A 17,200-nucleotide genomic window follows, 5' to 3' on the forward strand; every position below is an offset into this window, starting at 1 on the left:
CACATCTCTGCCACCCATTCACCCGCCTCGCCCGGCCCAGGGCTTGGGACCCGGAGGGGCCGGATTCTGGCCCGGGAGCCCTAGACTGGAGGAGGAGGCCGCGTAGCGGCCGCGCGTGCCTCTTCGCAGCGGGTGAGTCCTGCCGAGTCCCCGCCGAGCTGCAGGCGCTCTCCCGCCGTCGTGCCCCGCTTTGCCGCAGCCCTTCTCCGCTCCGCTTGGGCTTCAGCTTCCCTGTGATTCTGTTTGATACTCGGGGGCAGGGGGAAGGTTCGGAAAACTCAGGAAAAGTTAAGGAAAGAGGACGTTTCCTGGCTCCTCAGGGTTCTCTCCTTGAGGGAAAAAAGTCTCTTCCTCCTGCGGAGTCTGATGCCTGGTTGTTGTTTTTGCTGGGCTCGTGCCCATCGTTCGCTGCCCCATACCCCAAGGTGGCTCTGCCACAGCTTTCACCCATCCTTGCCCCGCCGTGACTCTTTTCACTGAGTTTGACTTTATACGTGTCCCGCCAGGGTTCAGAAACCAAAAGGAAATGAGGGGGCCTCAATCTTGTCAGCTGCTGTGCAGTGGAGAGACCTCTGATGGTCAGGAAGACCTAAGTTCAAATCCAGCCTCAGACACTTACTCGCTGTGTGACTTTGAAAAACTCGCTTACCTGTTGATTATTTCCCATGTATCCTGTATGTATGTAGCTTGTTTGTACATGGTTGTGCTATTGTCAAACCCGTTAGATCTTGAGCTCTTTGGAAGGCAGTGACTGATTTTTTTTGCCTTTTTTTTCTTGTACTTAACACCCCCCCCCCCCCCCCCCCCGACATGATAACGGTTTTTCAGTTGTGTTCGGCTCTTAGTGGCCTCTTTTGGGGTTTTCTTTCCTGGCAAAGAACTGTGCTAAGTGCTGTGGATACAAAGTTACAAAAGATGGTCCATGCACTCAAGAAGCTCACAATCTTATGGGGGAGACAACAAGAAAACAAGTATGTAGAAACTTTGTACATGATAATTAGGAAAAAAATTAAAAGAGGAAAGGCACTAGAATTAAGAAGGGTTAGAAAAGGCTTCTAGTAGAAACGTTTTTATTTCATGTGTGTATATCATTTCCAGATTGTAACTTGCTGGAGTGTTGAGACTATATTGGATTTCTTTGGTGATACTTTATTGCCACTCTTCTCACCTTTTTTCTTCTTTACCACAGCAGTTATTCCAGAAATGGTATGGTTAACTTGTTAAACCAATATAAGATAGTCTCTTGACTAATTCATTGGGTTATGAGTTTACTTATTCATATCCAGTCAGTCAGCAAGCATTTAACTCTTGTGCCAAGCATTGTGCTAAGCTCCATGGATAGAAAGGCAAAACAGTTCCTGATCTCAGAGCTCACGTGCTGATGAGGGATAATCCTGTAAACAAATGGGTACATACAAAATATACTGGGTGTCCCAAAAGTCGTAGTGCAGTTTTGAGCTCAAAACTGCACTAAGAACTTTAGGACACCCTGTATATAGAATAGGTGGAAGGCAGTCTCAGAGGGGATTTGATCTTGAAGGAAGCTAAGAAGTGGAGGGAAGGAGGGAGAGAATTCCAGGCAGGAGGGTGAACCAGGGCCAAGGCAGATGGGAGATGGAGTGATGTGCTTGAGAAACATCAGTTAAGCCAGTGTAGCCAGATGCTGACAGGCATGTTGGAAAATAAAGTGTAAGAAGACTATCTTTCTATAAGTGTTCTTACTTTTGCTGTGGCCTGTGCTCTCTCCTACTTGAATGTATATAACATTAGTTACATTACATATAAACTCAGAACGTTATGTTAAAACATCAAAAAAGCATTTAAGTAACTACCATGAGTTGTTCTGGAATCTGGAAGAAACTGGGTATATACAAATACCCAACACATCTTAGAGACCTTAGCTTAAAAAGGCCAAGGTCTCCCCCTGCATCCTCAGCCATTTCCACTTATCCTGTTTTTTTCTGTTTTTTTTTAAACCAGTACAAAGTAGTTTTGATGATTGCTGCATTGGAGTATACTTTGAAATCTTTGAGATTGTTAGGCTCCCCTCTCTTCTCAAATTTTTTTTCATTATTTTCCTAGAGATTTTTCATCTTTTATTTCTCCAGATAAATTTTATTATTTTCCTAGTTCTATAAAGTAATCATTTAGTATTTTGACTGGCGTGAATAATTAATTTAGGTAAATTTTCATTATAATTGTATTGGCATAGCCCACCCGTGAGCGATTAGTATTTCTTCAGTTATTTAGGTCTACTTTTTTTTTCTGTAGAGTGTTTTTTGTTATTTCATATAACATATTCCTGTATGTATCTTGCTAATTAGACTCCTAGATAATTATACATTCTTTACTTATTTTGAATGGAATTTTTCTATCTCTTTATGATAGATTTTGTTGGTAGTATGTGGAAAGTCTGGTAACTTAAATTTGTTTTTATTTTGTATCCTGTAACTTTGTTGGTTAGTATTTCAGTTAATTTTTAGTTACGATTTAATTTTAGTTAATTTTCAGTTTAATTTGAGTTAACTCTCTTAAGAGTTCTAGAGAGTCCATCAAAAAGCAATAGTTTTGGTTTTTTTCCTTATTCCTTTTATTTCTTTTTGTTAACTTATTGCTATAGGTAGTATTTCTAACTCTCTATATAGATTCCTCTACTTTACTGTCCTCTCACTTTCTTGAATCTGGCCTCTAACTTCTTCATTCCAGCAAAACTCCTCCCTCCAAAGTTACCCGTTAATTGTCAGATGCAACGCCTTTTTTTAATCCTCATTCTCCTTGATCTCTCAGCAGCCTTTGGCCTTGTTGATCACCCTTTCTTCCTTGATGTTTTTTTTCTCTCTAGGTTTTTTGGACACCACTTGTTCCTTCTCATTATCCCTTGCTGGCTTCTAATCATAGGTATCCTACTGGGTTCTGGGACCTCTTCTTTTCTCCTATACCACTTCATCTTGTTAGATCCTATAGATAGGTTTGCTGACTTGATTTGATTCTCCATTTAGCCACCAAAGTGATTTTCCTAAAGTGCAGCTCTAACCACATTACTTTCCCACCTTCGGTGAACTCTAGTGGTTCCCTGTTGACTCTGGGATAAAATACAAAATTCTCTGTTTGGTTTTCAAAGCCTTTCATAACCCAGACCCTTCCTACCTTTCCAGTGTTCTTTTACCATCCAGTGCCACTGGCCTCCTTGCTGTTCCACAAATAAGAGATTATCTCTTGGCTCCAGGCATTTTTCTCTGGCTATCCCTCATACCTGGAATGTTCTTCCTTTTCATCTGCATCTCCTGACTTCCCCGGCTTCATTCATTACTCAATTAAAATTCCAGCTTCTATAGGAAGACTTTCCCTATGCTTCTTACTTCCAGCACTTACCTTCCTTTTAATTTTTTTCCTGTGTAGTTTGTTTGTACATATTTGCTTACTTGCTGTCTCCCCTATTAGGTTGTGAGTTTTTTAAGAGTAAAGATGATCATAGAATTTTAGAGATAAAGTTAAATTGATACTAAATTCAGGTTGATATAATGCCCAGCTCTATTATCTTATTTATAACCAGTTTTAAAAATGTTGCTTAGTTGGCACTTTTAATAGACTGTTTGTAGATTGCACATTAGGGGTAACAGATGGTCTCTTAATCATCAAATCTAATGGCCTTTTTCAATTTTCATTCTTCTTTATCTTACTGCAGCTTTTGACATTTTTATCACCCCCTTTTCCTTGATCCCCTCTTCTCTCTAGGTTTCTGTGATACTACTCTGTCCTGGTTATCCTACCCTTCTCAGTGTTCTTTCTCAGTCTTTTCTTCTGGTTCTTCATCTGGGTCATGACTACTAAAGGTGAGCCTTTCCTAGAGGTCTGTCCTGAGCCCTCTTTTTGTTTCCTTCTACACTGTTTCACCTGGAGAACTTGTTAGCTCCCACGGTTTCCATGGTCATCTCTATGCTAATGATTCCCAGATCTGCTTATCCAGCCTCAATCTCTTTTCCAGCCTCCACACTCAAGTCTCTTAACAATCTGTTGGACATTTCTAACCAGATGTCTTTTAGAAACCTTAAACACAACATGTTCCAAGACTGAATTCATTATTTTTCCCCATCAAACCCTTCTCTATCTCAACTTTCCTATTACTGTTGAGAGTACCACCAGCCTTCAGTTCAGCTTTATCATCATATCTAATCTTCCTGTTTCTACTGGAGGGAAGGAGAAAGGGAGATACACATTTCTACCTTCCCTCCCTTTTCTTTCTCACTCTGTTATTATGTAGGATAGTATTTTATGGGGCAGCTAGGTGATACAGTGGACTAGGCCTGGATTCAGGAAGACCTGAGTTCAAATGTGTGGCCTCAGACACTTACCAGCTGTGTGACCTTGGGCAAGTCACTTAACTCTGTTTGCCCTCAGTTTCCTCATCTGTAAAATGAGCTGGAGAAGGAAATGGCAAACCACTCTAGTATCTTTGCCAAGAAAACCCCAAATGAGGGCACAAAGAGTCAGACATGACTAAACAACAACACAGTATAGTAGTTTTTGAAGGATTTCCCTACTTGAATATTGAGGTTGTGCTCCATCTCTGTGTATCTACACTGGTGTGACTAGAAAGGCTTAGGAATGTGTAGATATGGAAAGAGAATTCCAAAATGAAAACATTTAGCAAATTTTGCAATCTCATCTAAATGGAGATTGTAGTGTTTTGCACTGCTCTGGGAGCTAGGAAACTTGGATTCTACTTCCAACCCATACTACCTGTGTGACCCTTCAGCAAGTCTCCTAACCTTAGTTAATATCATAGATTCAGAGCTGTAAGTAAAGGACCTTAAAAACCATCCAGTCCAACCTTCTCATTTTATAGATGAGGAAACTGAGTCTCAGAGGCTGTGATTTAGATTAGTAACCAGAAGAATTGGAATTAGAATGCAGGTCCACTTTCCACATTTAGTCTTCATTCTCTTACACCACTTGCCTCTCATCTCTAAAGTGATTATGTTATGTTGTGTTATGTTTGTTGTAAAATGAATTCCTGCCCTGATTTGGGTTAGAACTATGATATTGCTTTCAGTTTTGAGATTGTGACTAAGTTAATTCCTGATTCAAGTCCTGTGATTTTTATTTATTTATTTCATTAGGCCAATTTATTTTTATTTTTTACCTGACTTTAGAGTCACAAGTCTTGGGTTCAAGTGTGCAACTGAAATGTGAGCTTATTTGACTCAGAGCAAATCAGTTAACCTTTCTGGACCCTAGGGAACTAAGACTGTAAATTACCAAAAGAAGAGAACTGAAATGATAGAGGAGCTAGGGTAGGGATATTATCTTATTTCACCTTTATCATTTCAGTTAATTTATGAAACACCTACTGTAGAGCACTGAGCAGAATCAGAAAGACCAGAGTCCAAATGTGATCTCAAATACTTACAGTTGTATACCCTGGGTAAGTCACTTAACTCCTGCCTGCCTAAAACTGGAGAAGTAAATGGGAAACCACTCAGTTATCTTTGTTACAGGGTCACAGAGTAGGACATGAATGAACGACTGAACAAATGTGCCAGGAACAATGCTGTGCTCTTAGACTATCGCAGTAGTCTCTTACTCCGAAGTAATTTCCCTAGAGATCAGGTCTGACTGTGCTACCTCCTCTACTCAGTCTTTTATGGTGTTCTCTTTTATCCCAGTATCAGATATAAATTCTTGTGTTTGCTATTTAAATTTCCTCACAACCTGGCCTTGTCCTATCTTTTCAGTCTTCTTATACATTATTCTTCTTCATATGCTCTAACGCTCCGCCAGAATGGCTTTATTCCATCTTCCCTCTCTCTGCCTTTGCACTGACTGTTCCCTATGCTTGGAATGAACTCCCTCTTCACTTCTACTTTTTGGGATTCCTGGTTTTCTTCAAGACAACTCAAACATTACCTTTCAAATGAAGTCTTTCCAGATTTTACTTCTCCTCCATGGCTCCTCCTTCTAGGTACCTTTCTCTCCACGTTTTCTTTTTATCTTTTTTTGTATACATCTAGATTTTGAGTTGTGTCCCCTACTAAAATGTAAACATAAGGGCAAGGATAATTGCACTATTGTCTTTGTAATCCCCAGCACCTACTAGTTGGCACATAGTAGGGGCTTAATAAATGCTTATTTGTAAGACTGTTACTTTTGGAAGGATCCTTAGAGATCTAGTTCTCTTTTGGAAGATGAGCAACTCTTATGTAGAGAAATGCAATAACTTGGACTAAGTCATAGGGCTAGTTAATTTTTCAGGGTTAAAACTGGAAAACTTGGGTCTCCTGATTCCTAATATAATGTTCTTTCCATTGTCAGTCAGTTAACATTTATTGCTGTTAAGTCATGTCCGACTCTTGGTGATCTCTTTTGGGATTTTAAAGATACTGGAGTGGTTCGCCATTTGCTTCTCCAGTTCATTTTACAGATAAGGAAACTGAGGCAAACAGGGTTAAGTGACTTGCCCAGGGTCATCACATACTAGTGAGTGTCTGAGATCACATTTGAACTCAGGACTCCAGGCCAGGTGCACTATTCGCTTGGACACCTAGCTGCCCACAAACATTTATTAAGTGCAAGTGCCTCCTATTCATTAGGCACTGGGTTAGGTGCTGAGGATTCAATTACAAAAAGTAAAGCCTCTGCTTTTAGCTTAAGATCACTCTCCTAACCTACTTCTTTCTTTCTCCCAGATGTCTGGATTCTTTTTTTTTTAAAACCTTGAATTTTATTATTTGTGTAGGGCAGATAAGTGTTAAAAGTACTTTTAAAATATATTGAGAAGCATTAAAATATCTTTTAGTATATGATTTTCTGGAAAGTACATTTCTTGCAAAAAAAAAAAATCTTTTTTTTTTTTTACACAAGTTTAAGGCAGAATCTTATTCTTCCATAAATACTGTGCTAGCATGAGGTTAGTAAAATGAACGATTGTTTACTTAAAAGTGCTTTTTAAAAATAATGTGATATAATGGTATAGTAGAAAGCACTGGACTTGAATTGTATGTAGCTTTGCTATTTAGTACTTTTTTGACCTTGGTGGGATTAACATTTCTGGGTCTATTTTCTCGTTTGAAAAGAGGTTTGGACTAGATTTGAGGTTCTTAACTTTTTTATCTGTTTTGAACCTTTTTGGGGAGCTAGGTGGGGCAGTGGATAGAGCACTGGACTTGGAATCAGGAAAACTACATGAGTTCAAATTCAGCCTCAGACACGTATTTGCCAAGTTAAGAACACCTGAAATAGATGATCTCTTAAAGGACACTATTAGTTCTAATGGTATTTCAGAGTTAATGTTTTGTAGTAATTACACACATGCAAAAATAACTATTAGAGAAGATAAGGTACAGTACATAACATGCATAGGAAAATTTTTATATAGAATATTAGCTTAAGCTTAAAAGGACTGACAGATCTTGAAAAATACATAAGTTAATAGGACTGAAGGCTGTGTTTATTACTATATATATGTGCTACAATCACAGGCTCATATAAGTTTTTGCATTTTTTAACCATGGTTTGTTACAGAATTAATTTTATAAGCATAGATACATGTTACAGAATTTCAGGTTTCGGTTTGCTTCTCCAGGAATTTCAAAAATTTCAAATTTCCAACTGTTGTACTGGTAGATGTAGAGCTTATTTTCCCACAATTGATGGCCTAGAGTAAAATATATTTATTCTTCTAAGATATAGCTGTTCCACATCTCTATCAAAGGACAAACTTACCCACCATTTCATGCTTCCACATTAGAGAGGGAGAAGACGTGACATTAGAAAACTACTTTCTAAGGCTAAAACATAGGCAGGAGTCCTTTTGTTTAACATTCTCAAAACAGGATGCATAATAATTTCTTTACCTGTATGTTTCTAAACCAAGAATAAATTACTAGTGAATTACTGTCATATAGCTTAAGATACTGGATATTATTTAAATGTGACTTAGCTTGGGACTTTTAAAAATGCTTCAGTACAGATGTACATGTAGTTTTTCCAGTGCAGACTACAAATAGCAAACTATGTTATCCTGAACACACCATTAAGTAATAGATTATGACATTAAGGAGAAACCATTACCCTGAAGATGGAGTGTTTGTGAAATCAATGATTATCTCTTTATATGCAATTCAGATTCTGTTTTTGTTCAGAAAGTTCCTTTACTAATTTTTCTAAGGAGAAGAGATGTTCATCTGCATCTTCTGGCACAAGATCCCTGATGGAATTTGCAAGTTCAAAAAGATATTCAGTATTTCTTCCGCTAGGACCAACTGCATTTAAAATCTGTTCAGCAATGTCTTCCAGAGGGGCTGGACCAAGATAGTTAGGATTATCACATGTTCCAATATATAATAGTACATTAAATGGTTTCATAGTGTGATCTTTTGGGTAGAAAATGACTGTTGTTGTCCTGTAGCCTCCTTTCTCTCTGAAATCCAGATAAGCTTTTACTTCTTCTTCTTTTCCTGCTGGTAGTCGGTATGCAACACCCCATACACAACCCTACAGAAGAATAAAAGTAGGTAAATCCATCTTATGCTTTAAAAGATGTGTAAAATATTTATAAAATATGGGGAAATGTTATATGCAGAGTATTTCTGAAAATTTTAAATCAGCACTGAAGTGGCACCTGTAACTCCTGTTATAATTTTCTTTAGCTATTTGCACAGCTGGGAAATAGTCTATGCTATTGTGTTTTGTTTTTTTTTCCTGCTCTAATCTAGGATTGAAAAAGGGAGTCCAGTCACTTAGCCTGAGTAAGTGATAACCAAAGAACAGCTCATGTGTTATTACACTGGTAATCTCATGATGTCAAAAGCACCCAGCAAGCTGGTTGGACCCTGTTGGTGAATTTATGGTAGGACATGGACAAGTCATACAAAATAGACAGGCATGAGGAGGAAATACTCAAATCAGTGGGATCACAGTTTCACTGAAGCATTTTATCTTTATTCTTAATTTAGTGGGACTGAAATTAAAGTGAGTAGACACATAAATGTACACACACAGAGTATTTCTCTCCACTATATCACTGCTCAAAAATAAGAGACTCATATGCAACATGGGAACCAATCACCATTTTGTGAATTTTTTTGTTTTGTCTAAGGTTTTCAAGAGTTCTTTCTAATTTTCAATAAGTGTTTAAAAGCGAAGGGAATACTAAAAAAACAAACAAGAAAACCAAAAAAACCTCAAAAAACTCTTATTCTAGAATAATAGTCATTATTTTATTTTAAAATGCAACTTTCTGGCAACTTTTGTCCAGTTTTTATAAAAAGATTAAGACATAAAAAAACTCCAAATTAAAACTAAAGTAATATACTTCCAGCATTGGACTTTTGTTTTAGTGGCCGTAGAGGAAGGATTTTTTTTATTTCTTGTGTTTATTTAAAGAAAAAGGTAAAACGTGTTATATTAGGTACTTGACTAAGAATGTTGTCACAAAAGTGGAAGCTATTTCACAGTTATAAACTTAATGGAAAGCCTTTAATCATTAAACTCTGGGTTGCTCATTCATCTTTTTGAATAGCTAAATTGATTTAAATGGTTTACAAAATCAAATGTAATTTTTTTTGTTTAGTTTGGTGTTTATATCTACAATTACATGTTTTAAGACTTTACCACATAAAAATAAGCATCAGAAAAGCATTTCCTTGTTCCTATTATGAAGTATATTGATGTAATTTCTTTGCTTGTAGCCACACTTTTAAAATTAACTCTTTAGTCTTCTTTTTTGGAAAACTTTGTTAAATTAACTGTTAATCCCCCCCCAAACTGCTAAGTAATAAATACTTGAGAAATTGAGGAATATGAACCATGTAAACATATGTGGAGTTGTGTACAAAACATTGTCCTTAGTGCTGTTAATTAAATTCATTCGGTAAAAGAAAGTAGAATTGCTTGAGAGGTTATTAATCTAACGATTAGATTATCTTTGCAAATGGGGAATGACTTTTGAGATTTCATCGATTAATTATTAACTTTTTAGTGTCAGGTAGTTATGGTAATAAAAATGAGCTTCCTTTAAACATTAGGGGACTAGCACTCACTTGATATTCTGTAATGATTTATGGAAATGCAGAAATCTATGATCTAGGTAAAAAATCTGTACAGTGATAATGGTAGTCGGTTTGAGACATCATATGGTGTAACAGGTTGAGGGGCCAGCCTTAGAGACAGGAATACACACACACACCTCTGTGTGTGTATGTGTATTTATATATATATGCAGGTGTGTGTATATCTATATCTATCTATCTATCTATATAGATAGATATAGATATACACACATATATATGTGCACATATACATTATATGCATATTCTAGTTGGTGTGACAGTAGGCTGATATGCACTGTAGAAAGTTCCCCATACATGACTGGTCTGCCCCCACCTCCACAAAAAGTCTTCAACATTGGTTTTGTGACCTGTCTCCACTTAATTTCAAGGAATGTTGTAAGATTTTTCAAATATAGTTTATTTTTCTTAAATGCGCCTCAACGTGGTTTATTTCATTTTGTTATTTACAAACTGTTATTTATGTCTGCCTTTTATACAGCTCTCTGTCCCCTGCAAACCTGAAACCAAACCTAGACAATCAAAGAGATTTTTTAATATTAAAAAAACCTGGGAATCCTAAACTAAAATAGCTGTGCATTTTTCTTCTATCATGCTACCTCCCTTGTAGAAGTTGTTTGGTTGTCTGTTTTGATTGTAGTGGGATACATTTCTTATAATTTCAAATAGACATCTTTATATAAAAACTGTACCATACCCCAGGATCTTCAATAAGAGTCACAACTCTTCCAGGCTGGAAAAAAATTTCAAAAATATTTTTAAAAAAAAATAATTACTTAACTGAACAATACTATTAACCTATAGCTAAAACTGAATCACCACATATCAAGTTAGTACAATCATATTTAAGCAAAAGACTTAATTTTCGTATGTTGTAACCTATAACGTATTGAGTCAGAAAATCTACTGCTTTGTTTTCTGAAAGATAATTCCCGTGAATTTACATTGGATATATTTTATACGAATTTAAGTTAAAAACAAGAAAGCCAGAGACTACTCTAAAATTAAAGGTGGTGAGATAAACTACTAGTAAAATAAAACATTTGGTCACTTTCTTGTTACATGAGTAAAAATATGACATTCTGTAGGAAGCACCAATAGAACAGAGGGAGCTCCTGCTAGAGAACTAGGTGGCCTGTACTTCTCAGTGGTCATGAGCTAGTTTCTTCACAAGATCTGACAGTTATATATCACAATTTTAAGCACTTTACACACATTATCTTAATTGATCCTCACTGAGGGAGGTAACCGAAGGTATTATTATCCTCATTTTATAGCTAGTATTTGTCAGAGACAAGACTTGAATCCCTGTCTTCTTTGACCCCCAGGCTGATCTGGCCTTCTTTCCACTACATCATTCTGTTTCTCAAAAATATAACTCCATTTAACATTTAAAAAAAATAACTGCTTTAAATACTGCTAGCTTTATGCTATGCCACCTTCATTAATAAAAATTCTTATTATTAATAACTCTACTCATGCATGTGGTTTCTTTGATAGAGTTTATGTAGTGTTTTGGAAATATTTACTTAAAAAAAAAAGCTTATTACATTATTTACTTCCTAGATGAATTCCCCAAATGATATTATTTTAAAATCAGCATTAACTTATTTTTTAGTACTGTATGAGATAGGGTAATACAGAATTTGACTCGGAGTTGAGAAGATATGAGTTTGAGTCCTACAACTGACAAAATGGCAATGTGACCTGGGCAAATCACCGTAACCTATCAATGCATATGGAACTCTTCTAGACTAGATCACAGAAAGTGACCTCTAATTCAACCCACACATGGAATTGCTACCATAACAATAAGTAGTTGTTCACTTTCTGCTTAATGACCTCTAGGGAGGGGAATACCACTGTCTCTTTAAGATGTGTTACTAACTAGAACAGAGTCGGACATGAGTGTTCTGAGAATAGCCTTTCAGTCAGTCACCCCAGTTTTTAAGACCTTACTCTCTCCTGGTTCTCCTACGTATTTTACTCTTGCTTAGTTTCCCTTGCTTGAGCTTCATTCATGTCCCATCCCCACCCACTAGGTGTCCCCTAAGGCTTTGTCTTGAGCCCTTTTCTCTTGGAGATGCTGGACTAGAGTCTAAATTTTCGATATGTAGATGGCTCCCAGATCCAGGCTTATTATTCCCTTTCACATTTTAACCACTACTTTTCTTTTAGGCATCAACAACTGGATTTCCAAAGATATCAAACTCATATCTGTTGTAAATGGAATTCATTGTTTTCTCTCCCTAAACCAGTTCCTCCCTCAAATCTAATTTCTTTTCGGGGCATGTCTACCATATTTTTGTTCCCCAGGTTCACAACCTTAAGAAACATCTTCAACTTCTAGATACTAATTCCACATCTCTCACATCCTATTCTTTTCATTCTGTAGGGATCAGTCAATAAAAATTTATTAAGCCATCTATTATGTGCTAGGCATTGTACTACATGGCTGCCAAAGTTATATTTCTCAAGTAAATGTCTGGCCATGCTGAGCAATTTGCCTGTGAAATTTATTGACTCACTGTTACATCTGGGATAAAATAAAAAAAAACAAAAACAAACCTTTGGCATTAAATACCCTTCATAAGAATGGCTCTAGTCTATTTTTTCAATCTTTTTGCACTTTACCTACCTTCACTGGCTGTTTGCTTTTCCATCTTCCACTTTTAGATTCTAAGTACCTCAAGGGCAGGGATTAATTTTTTAATCGAATGCACTGCAGGTAGCACTTTGTCTGACTCATAATATTTTAATAAATTATTGTTGATTGAATTTGCATAGCAGCTTTTGGTTAGAATTCACTCCTTCATTTCTGTCTCTTAAAATCTTTAGATTCTTTCAAGGCTCAACTCAAGTGCTTCCTGTGGGAAGCTTCTTTATCCCACTAATTGTTAATGCTCTTTCCTTCTCCCAACATTTAAGGTTTAAAAGAAGCTATCTTCACACATCAGGTTGGGGATGTTATCCTTACTGTTCAGATAAACAGCTTTTGAACCATGCTGCTGCATCTAGGCCTAAAGTAGTTAAATGGCTTGCCCAAGAGCTGGGATGAGAATCCAAGTCTTGACTCCAAATCAAGTGTATTTTCCACTACACCTTTAACATTACATGACCAAATTAATCATGCTAAATATTTCTGAAAGAGGTATAAGGTGAGGATCATAGGATTTGAAGAGAGAAGGTACTTTAAAAATCATCTAGTCAGTTCTTTCACTTTACAGCAGAAGAAGCTGATGCCCATTTAAAAACTGGTCGAAATCCAATTACATTCTGATAAGATTCATCACCTGAGGGTTGGCCACTAGGTGACTTATTTTTTTAGTCACTGTAACTCAAGATGATTCATTAAGGAAGCCCAGGAAATCACGTTTAAAGTACTGAAGTATAGAACCAATACTTCTAAAAATAATTTTCCTTTGTCAACTGAAAAGGGATAATTTAAAACTAGGTAAAATTGTTGGAGACCCAGTGGCTTTGCAAAGCCTTTCAAAGGGTCAATTTTTATTGTTTGACAAAAAAGAGTGCCGAGTATTCATAATAGGAATAGAAAACCTAAGCAGCAAATACATCCAGCATGTTAACTTCCTTGTTTTCATATTGTGTAAAAATGGATAAAAAATTTTTCTGCTGCTTTGGTTTGTCAAAATTTATTCCTAATTTGTAATTTTTCTTCTATAATAACTTTTTGAGGCCAATACCAACTTTATTTTATAAGATTAATAGAATATAATAGTGCTAATATGCTAGTGAAAACCAGCATATCATGTCTTTTACTGTATATATATATATATATATATATACATATATAATTTGATAAACTTGTTTTCCTCTAAGATACCTTTGTTTTTCCTAGGGAAATATGGAATTTCCATATAAATGTGGAAAACTTAATGTAAAATAGTCTTGCATAATTTTCAAAAATCATTATTTGTCCTCTGAAATTTCTGTTGGTCTATGACATTTGCACTGTCCCCACCATTTAAATACTACCTCATTCCAAATTTTTAACCCCTCCCATGGCATATCAACCTAAGAAAGTAATACTAATACCTCCATTAAATTTTAAGTGGAGGTAGATCTGCTTTTGATCAACTTTTTGATGTCTTAATTCTGCCTCTCTACTTTTGATCTAGTATAAAATTGCTTTTTCCACTTTAAAGTCCTACAGTTTAAGATTAGTATGAGGTTTGACAATCCTGTCTGACACTTAGAGTGATTGATCATAAACAAATCAGTAAACTTGGGGCATAACTGGGGACAACACTCTGTGAGGATCAAAAGAGGTAATGTTTGTAAATTTCATAAACTTTAAAACCCTAAAGTCTTAATGACTGCCATTATGCTGGGTCTTAGAGCCTTGGGATTTTCCTCCTCCCACTTCAAACCTTGCCCATAAATAAATACCCTTAAAAAAGAAAACCCAAAACCCTTTCTGTCCCTTCTGTGGTCTCATTTGGCAGATGGATTTAAAAAACTAAACTCTGGGCAATGGTTCTCTTGTCCTAGTATCTGAAAGGTGACAAACAATAATCTCTATCTAGGTTGAAATCCTAGCTCTGACCCTTAAGCTTAATGACTGGATAAGTCACTGTACCCTTTGTGACTAAATTGTGTGCAAAATGAGGATGACTCTTGCCCTACCTACTTCATATTTGTGAGTAATGTACTTTGCCAAAAGTAAATTTGAATAACTTATTTTAAGAAAAGTTTCATCAATCTACACAGAATATCAGCATTTAAAAGAATAAAAGGGATCATCAAATTCGGATCATGGTGTTTTCAAAACTTTATTTTCTTCAAGAACTTTATTCTTCAATTTACAGCCTACAATAGGCTGTAAAATCAAACATTTAAGGCAATACCAGGCTGGTTTAGATAAGCGATGAATTGTTAATTCTGTGTATGTTTTATGTGTACAAATGAATGCCTATAAAAGAGGATGGTAATAGTGGAGAGGAAAATATAGGAAAAGTAAAGGAAGCAAAACTTCTTTAATTTAGGATTAGTGAGAAAGTAACAGAAAAAATACACATTGGTTAAATAGTGATTCCATATTTATCTTTACCAAGTGCATTCAGGAAACAGCTGTTCAGTTGTGATAACAAAAGTGCCTTCCTTTTGATCACTCAGTGAAGTCTAAGTAACTTGAGTACCATGAAAAGAGTTTGGAAAGGTTAATAATTTGTTATAACATATACATTTGAATCCAAACTAGTACTGGTTTTAAAGGCATAAAATAGAAATTTCCGGGCATTCCTGGAAAGCAAATTGTAGGCAAGGTGATTTCGGTACGGCTTTATTAAGACAAGTGAATTCACCTATTTCTCCCGTTTGGTCTGCTGTGACTTGACCCCCTGAAACCTTGTCTTACGTGCCCAAACCCACATAGTCGTCGGGGCCTCTTCCTAGCTGTAAACCTACAAACTGTGCCTCGGCCAGGGCGGCTTAATTCACAAGCGAGCGGTGCCCCCAGGTGACAGTCACCATTCCCGGCTTTCTTGGTGCTAGGGTGGTTGAGGAAGATGGAGACGGGACTAAGGAGAAAAACTTTGTCTAGACGTCCCTGAAGACTTAACGGTGAAGGATGGGGAGGAGGGTGTGTGCTGGGGCTGGGAGGGACGGCAGCGGAGGTCGGGGCTGCTTTCTCACCTTGCCGGGGACCCCGCGGTGATCGGTGCTGCCCTGCCAGAAGCGCCGGCTGTAGCCTGTGATGGACCCGACTAGTTTGTCCTGATAGGGGAAATCCACCTTCCAGATGAGGGAACCGTAGCCGAAAACCCACATTCTCCGCTCCAGTCTCTTCCGGATCCAGCAGCCTGAGCCTCTGGCCTCTCGGAGCCGCAGCTAACCGGCTCTCCCGGCGCCGGCCGGACGGCTGCGCAGCCGCCGAGCACGCAAGGCATTTTGGGAGATCTGTCCTTAAACCCTTTCTAAGCCTCTTGTTTCCCAAAGGTTTAGTTTCTCCTTACTTCAGGAGGAACTGCACGTTTTTCTCTTCGTAGGATCGCGGTCTCTTCAGTACCTTTTATTGTCTCTTCGCCCCGTTCATCTCGTGTGCTCTTGTGTGCCTGGAACTACCATGCCCACAATGCCTTTCGAGGCTTCCCCTCCACCTCTGTAGTTGTTGTTTAAGCCCTTGGGGGGTGCGGAGTTGGGGGAGGAGGGGAGAGGGAAGGGAGCCGGGGGGGGGGGGGGGGGGGGGGGGGGGGCAGTGTTCCCGTGGCTGCTGACTCCTAGAGTAGACAAGTTGTATGTTGCTCCGGATTTGGATTTCTAGCCAGGCACCCTTACCAGAAGGCTGTACAGCCAGTTAATCTCCCATTCTGTGTGTCTGTTGCATATTAAAGAGCAGTGGTCTGTAGAGGAATTTGATTGGCACCCGCAGATTCTCTACCTTGAAGTTTTACAAATTGGTCTTTTCCTGCAGTGGGAGTCTAGCGGGAAGAGCTCTGGCCTTTGTGCTGACGCTGTGCTTGTGAGCCTCTGAGCCTCGTTGTCCCCCTCTGTAAAATGGGAATGACGATACCTGAAGGCCCGAATTGCTTTGAGAATCTAATGAGATAATGCATGTAAATTCCGTTGTAAACTTTAAAAGTGTTTATGTAAATATTAACCCTATGAGTGTAAATATTTTATTATCTCAGTTGTATAGATGAAGAAATTCTAGAGATCAAGTGACTTCTCCTGAGTACCTAAATACCCGAGCTGGAATTTGAGCTTCAGTTTTTTCTCCTCTCGCTGCTGTTTTGGTGTTAAATTGTCGCACTTTAAATTCTGGATGTGTGCTTTATGAGAGGTGGTCGTTTGGTCGTGACTTCTAGGTGAAAGTGGTCAAACTTTATCAGTAGTTTGTACTAGTACTACTTTGGGTTCTCAAACATTCTCAAAGAATTTATATCTTTTTTTCCCTCCATTTATTTTTTCTCAATTACATGTAAAAGTTTTTTTTAAACTTTCTTTTTTTTTAAGTATTGGGTTCCAAATTCTCTTTTTTTTCTTTTCCTACCCTTCTGCTTGAGAAGGCATGCAGTTTGATATGATTATACATGTGCAAAAACAGGCAAAACATTTCCATATTAGCCATGTTGTAAAAGAAAATGCAGACAACCCCCCCCCCCCCCCCAATC

General features: G+C 37.6%; 2 protein-coding genes across 6 annotated transcripts in view; one reads left to right on the plus strand and one right to left on the minus strand.

The window, feature by feature from the left end:
• ASB3 (ankyrin repeat and SOCS box containing 3) overlaps nt 1–17,200 on the plus strand; it is a 124,062-nt gene continuing 106,862 nt past the window's right edge. For 3 of the 4 annotated variants that reach the window (XM_072635583.1, XM_072635582.1, XM_072635577.1), the window contains exon 1: nt 7–132. The gene's annotated coding sequence lies outside the window, so the exon portion shown is untranslated. Of the gene's footprint in view, nt 133–17,200 lie in introns of all 4 variants that reach the window. The other variant, XM_072635580.1, reaches the window with a different exon arrangement.
• Nucleotides 7,426–16,199, minus strand: CHAC2 (ChaC glutathione specific gamma-glutamylcyclotransferase 2). Of its 2 annotated transcripts, XM_072635585.1 has the most exons (3): nt 15,723–16,137; nt 10,765–10,800; nt 7,426–8,493 (listed from the first exon to the last, which is right to left on the minus strand). In XM_072635585.1, exons 1-3 carry the CDS (start codon nt 15,855–15,857, stop codon nt 8,110–8,112), a joined length of 555 nt encoding a protein of 184 aa, XP_072491686.1. In that variant the 5' UTR covers nt 15,858–16,137; the 3' UTR covers nt 7,426–8,109. The 2 variants fall into 2 exon arrangements, with proteins under 2 accessions (XP_072491686.1, XP_072491687.1); XM_072635586.1 differs by lacking the exon at nt 10,765–10,800 and having other exon boundaries at nt 15,723–16,199.

The sequence above is a fragment of the Notamacropus eugenii genome, chromosome 1 (genome assembly GCF_028372415.1).
Source record: "Notamacropus eugenii isolate mMacEug1 chromosome 1, mMacEug1.pri_v2, whole genome shotgun sequence".
Classification (NCBI taxonomy): Eukaryota; Metazoa; Chordata; class Mammalia; order Diprotodontia; family Macropodidae; genus Notamacropus; species Notamacropus eugenii.

What these genes read in the sequence shown, in the direction of transcription:
- CHAC2 (XM_072635585.1), bottom strand. Translation starts at nt 15,857, where the DNA reads ATGTGGGTTTTCGGCTACGGTTCCCTCATCTGGAAGGTGGATTTCCCC. An exon ending in ACCGCGGGGTCCCCGGCAAG is followed by an intron (nt 10,801 to 15,722) that starts GTGAGAAAGCAG and finishes ATTTTTTTCCAG; the next exon opens with CCTGGAAGAGTTGTGACTCT. An exon ending in CTCTTATTGAAGATCCTGGG is followed by an intron (nt 8,494 to 10,764) that starts GTATGGTACAGT and finishes ATTCTTCTGTAG; the next exon opens with GGTTGTGTATGGGGTGTTGC.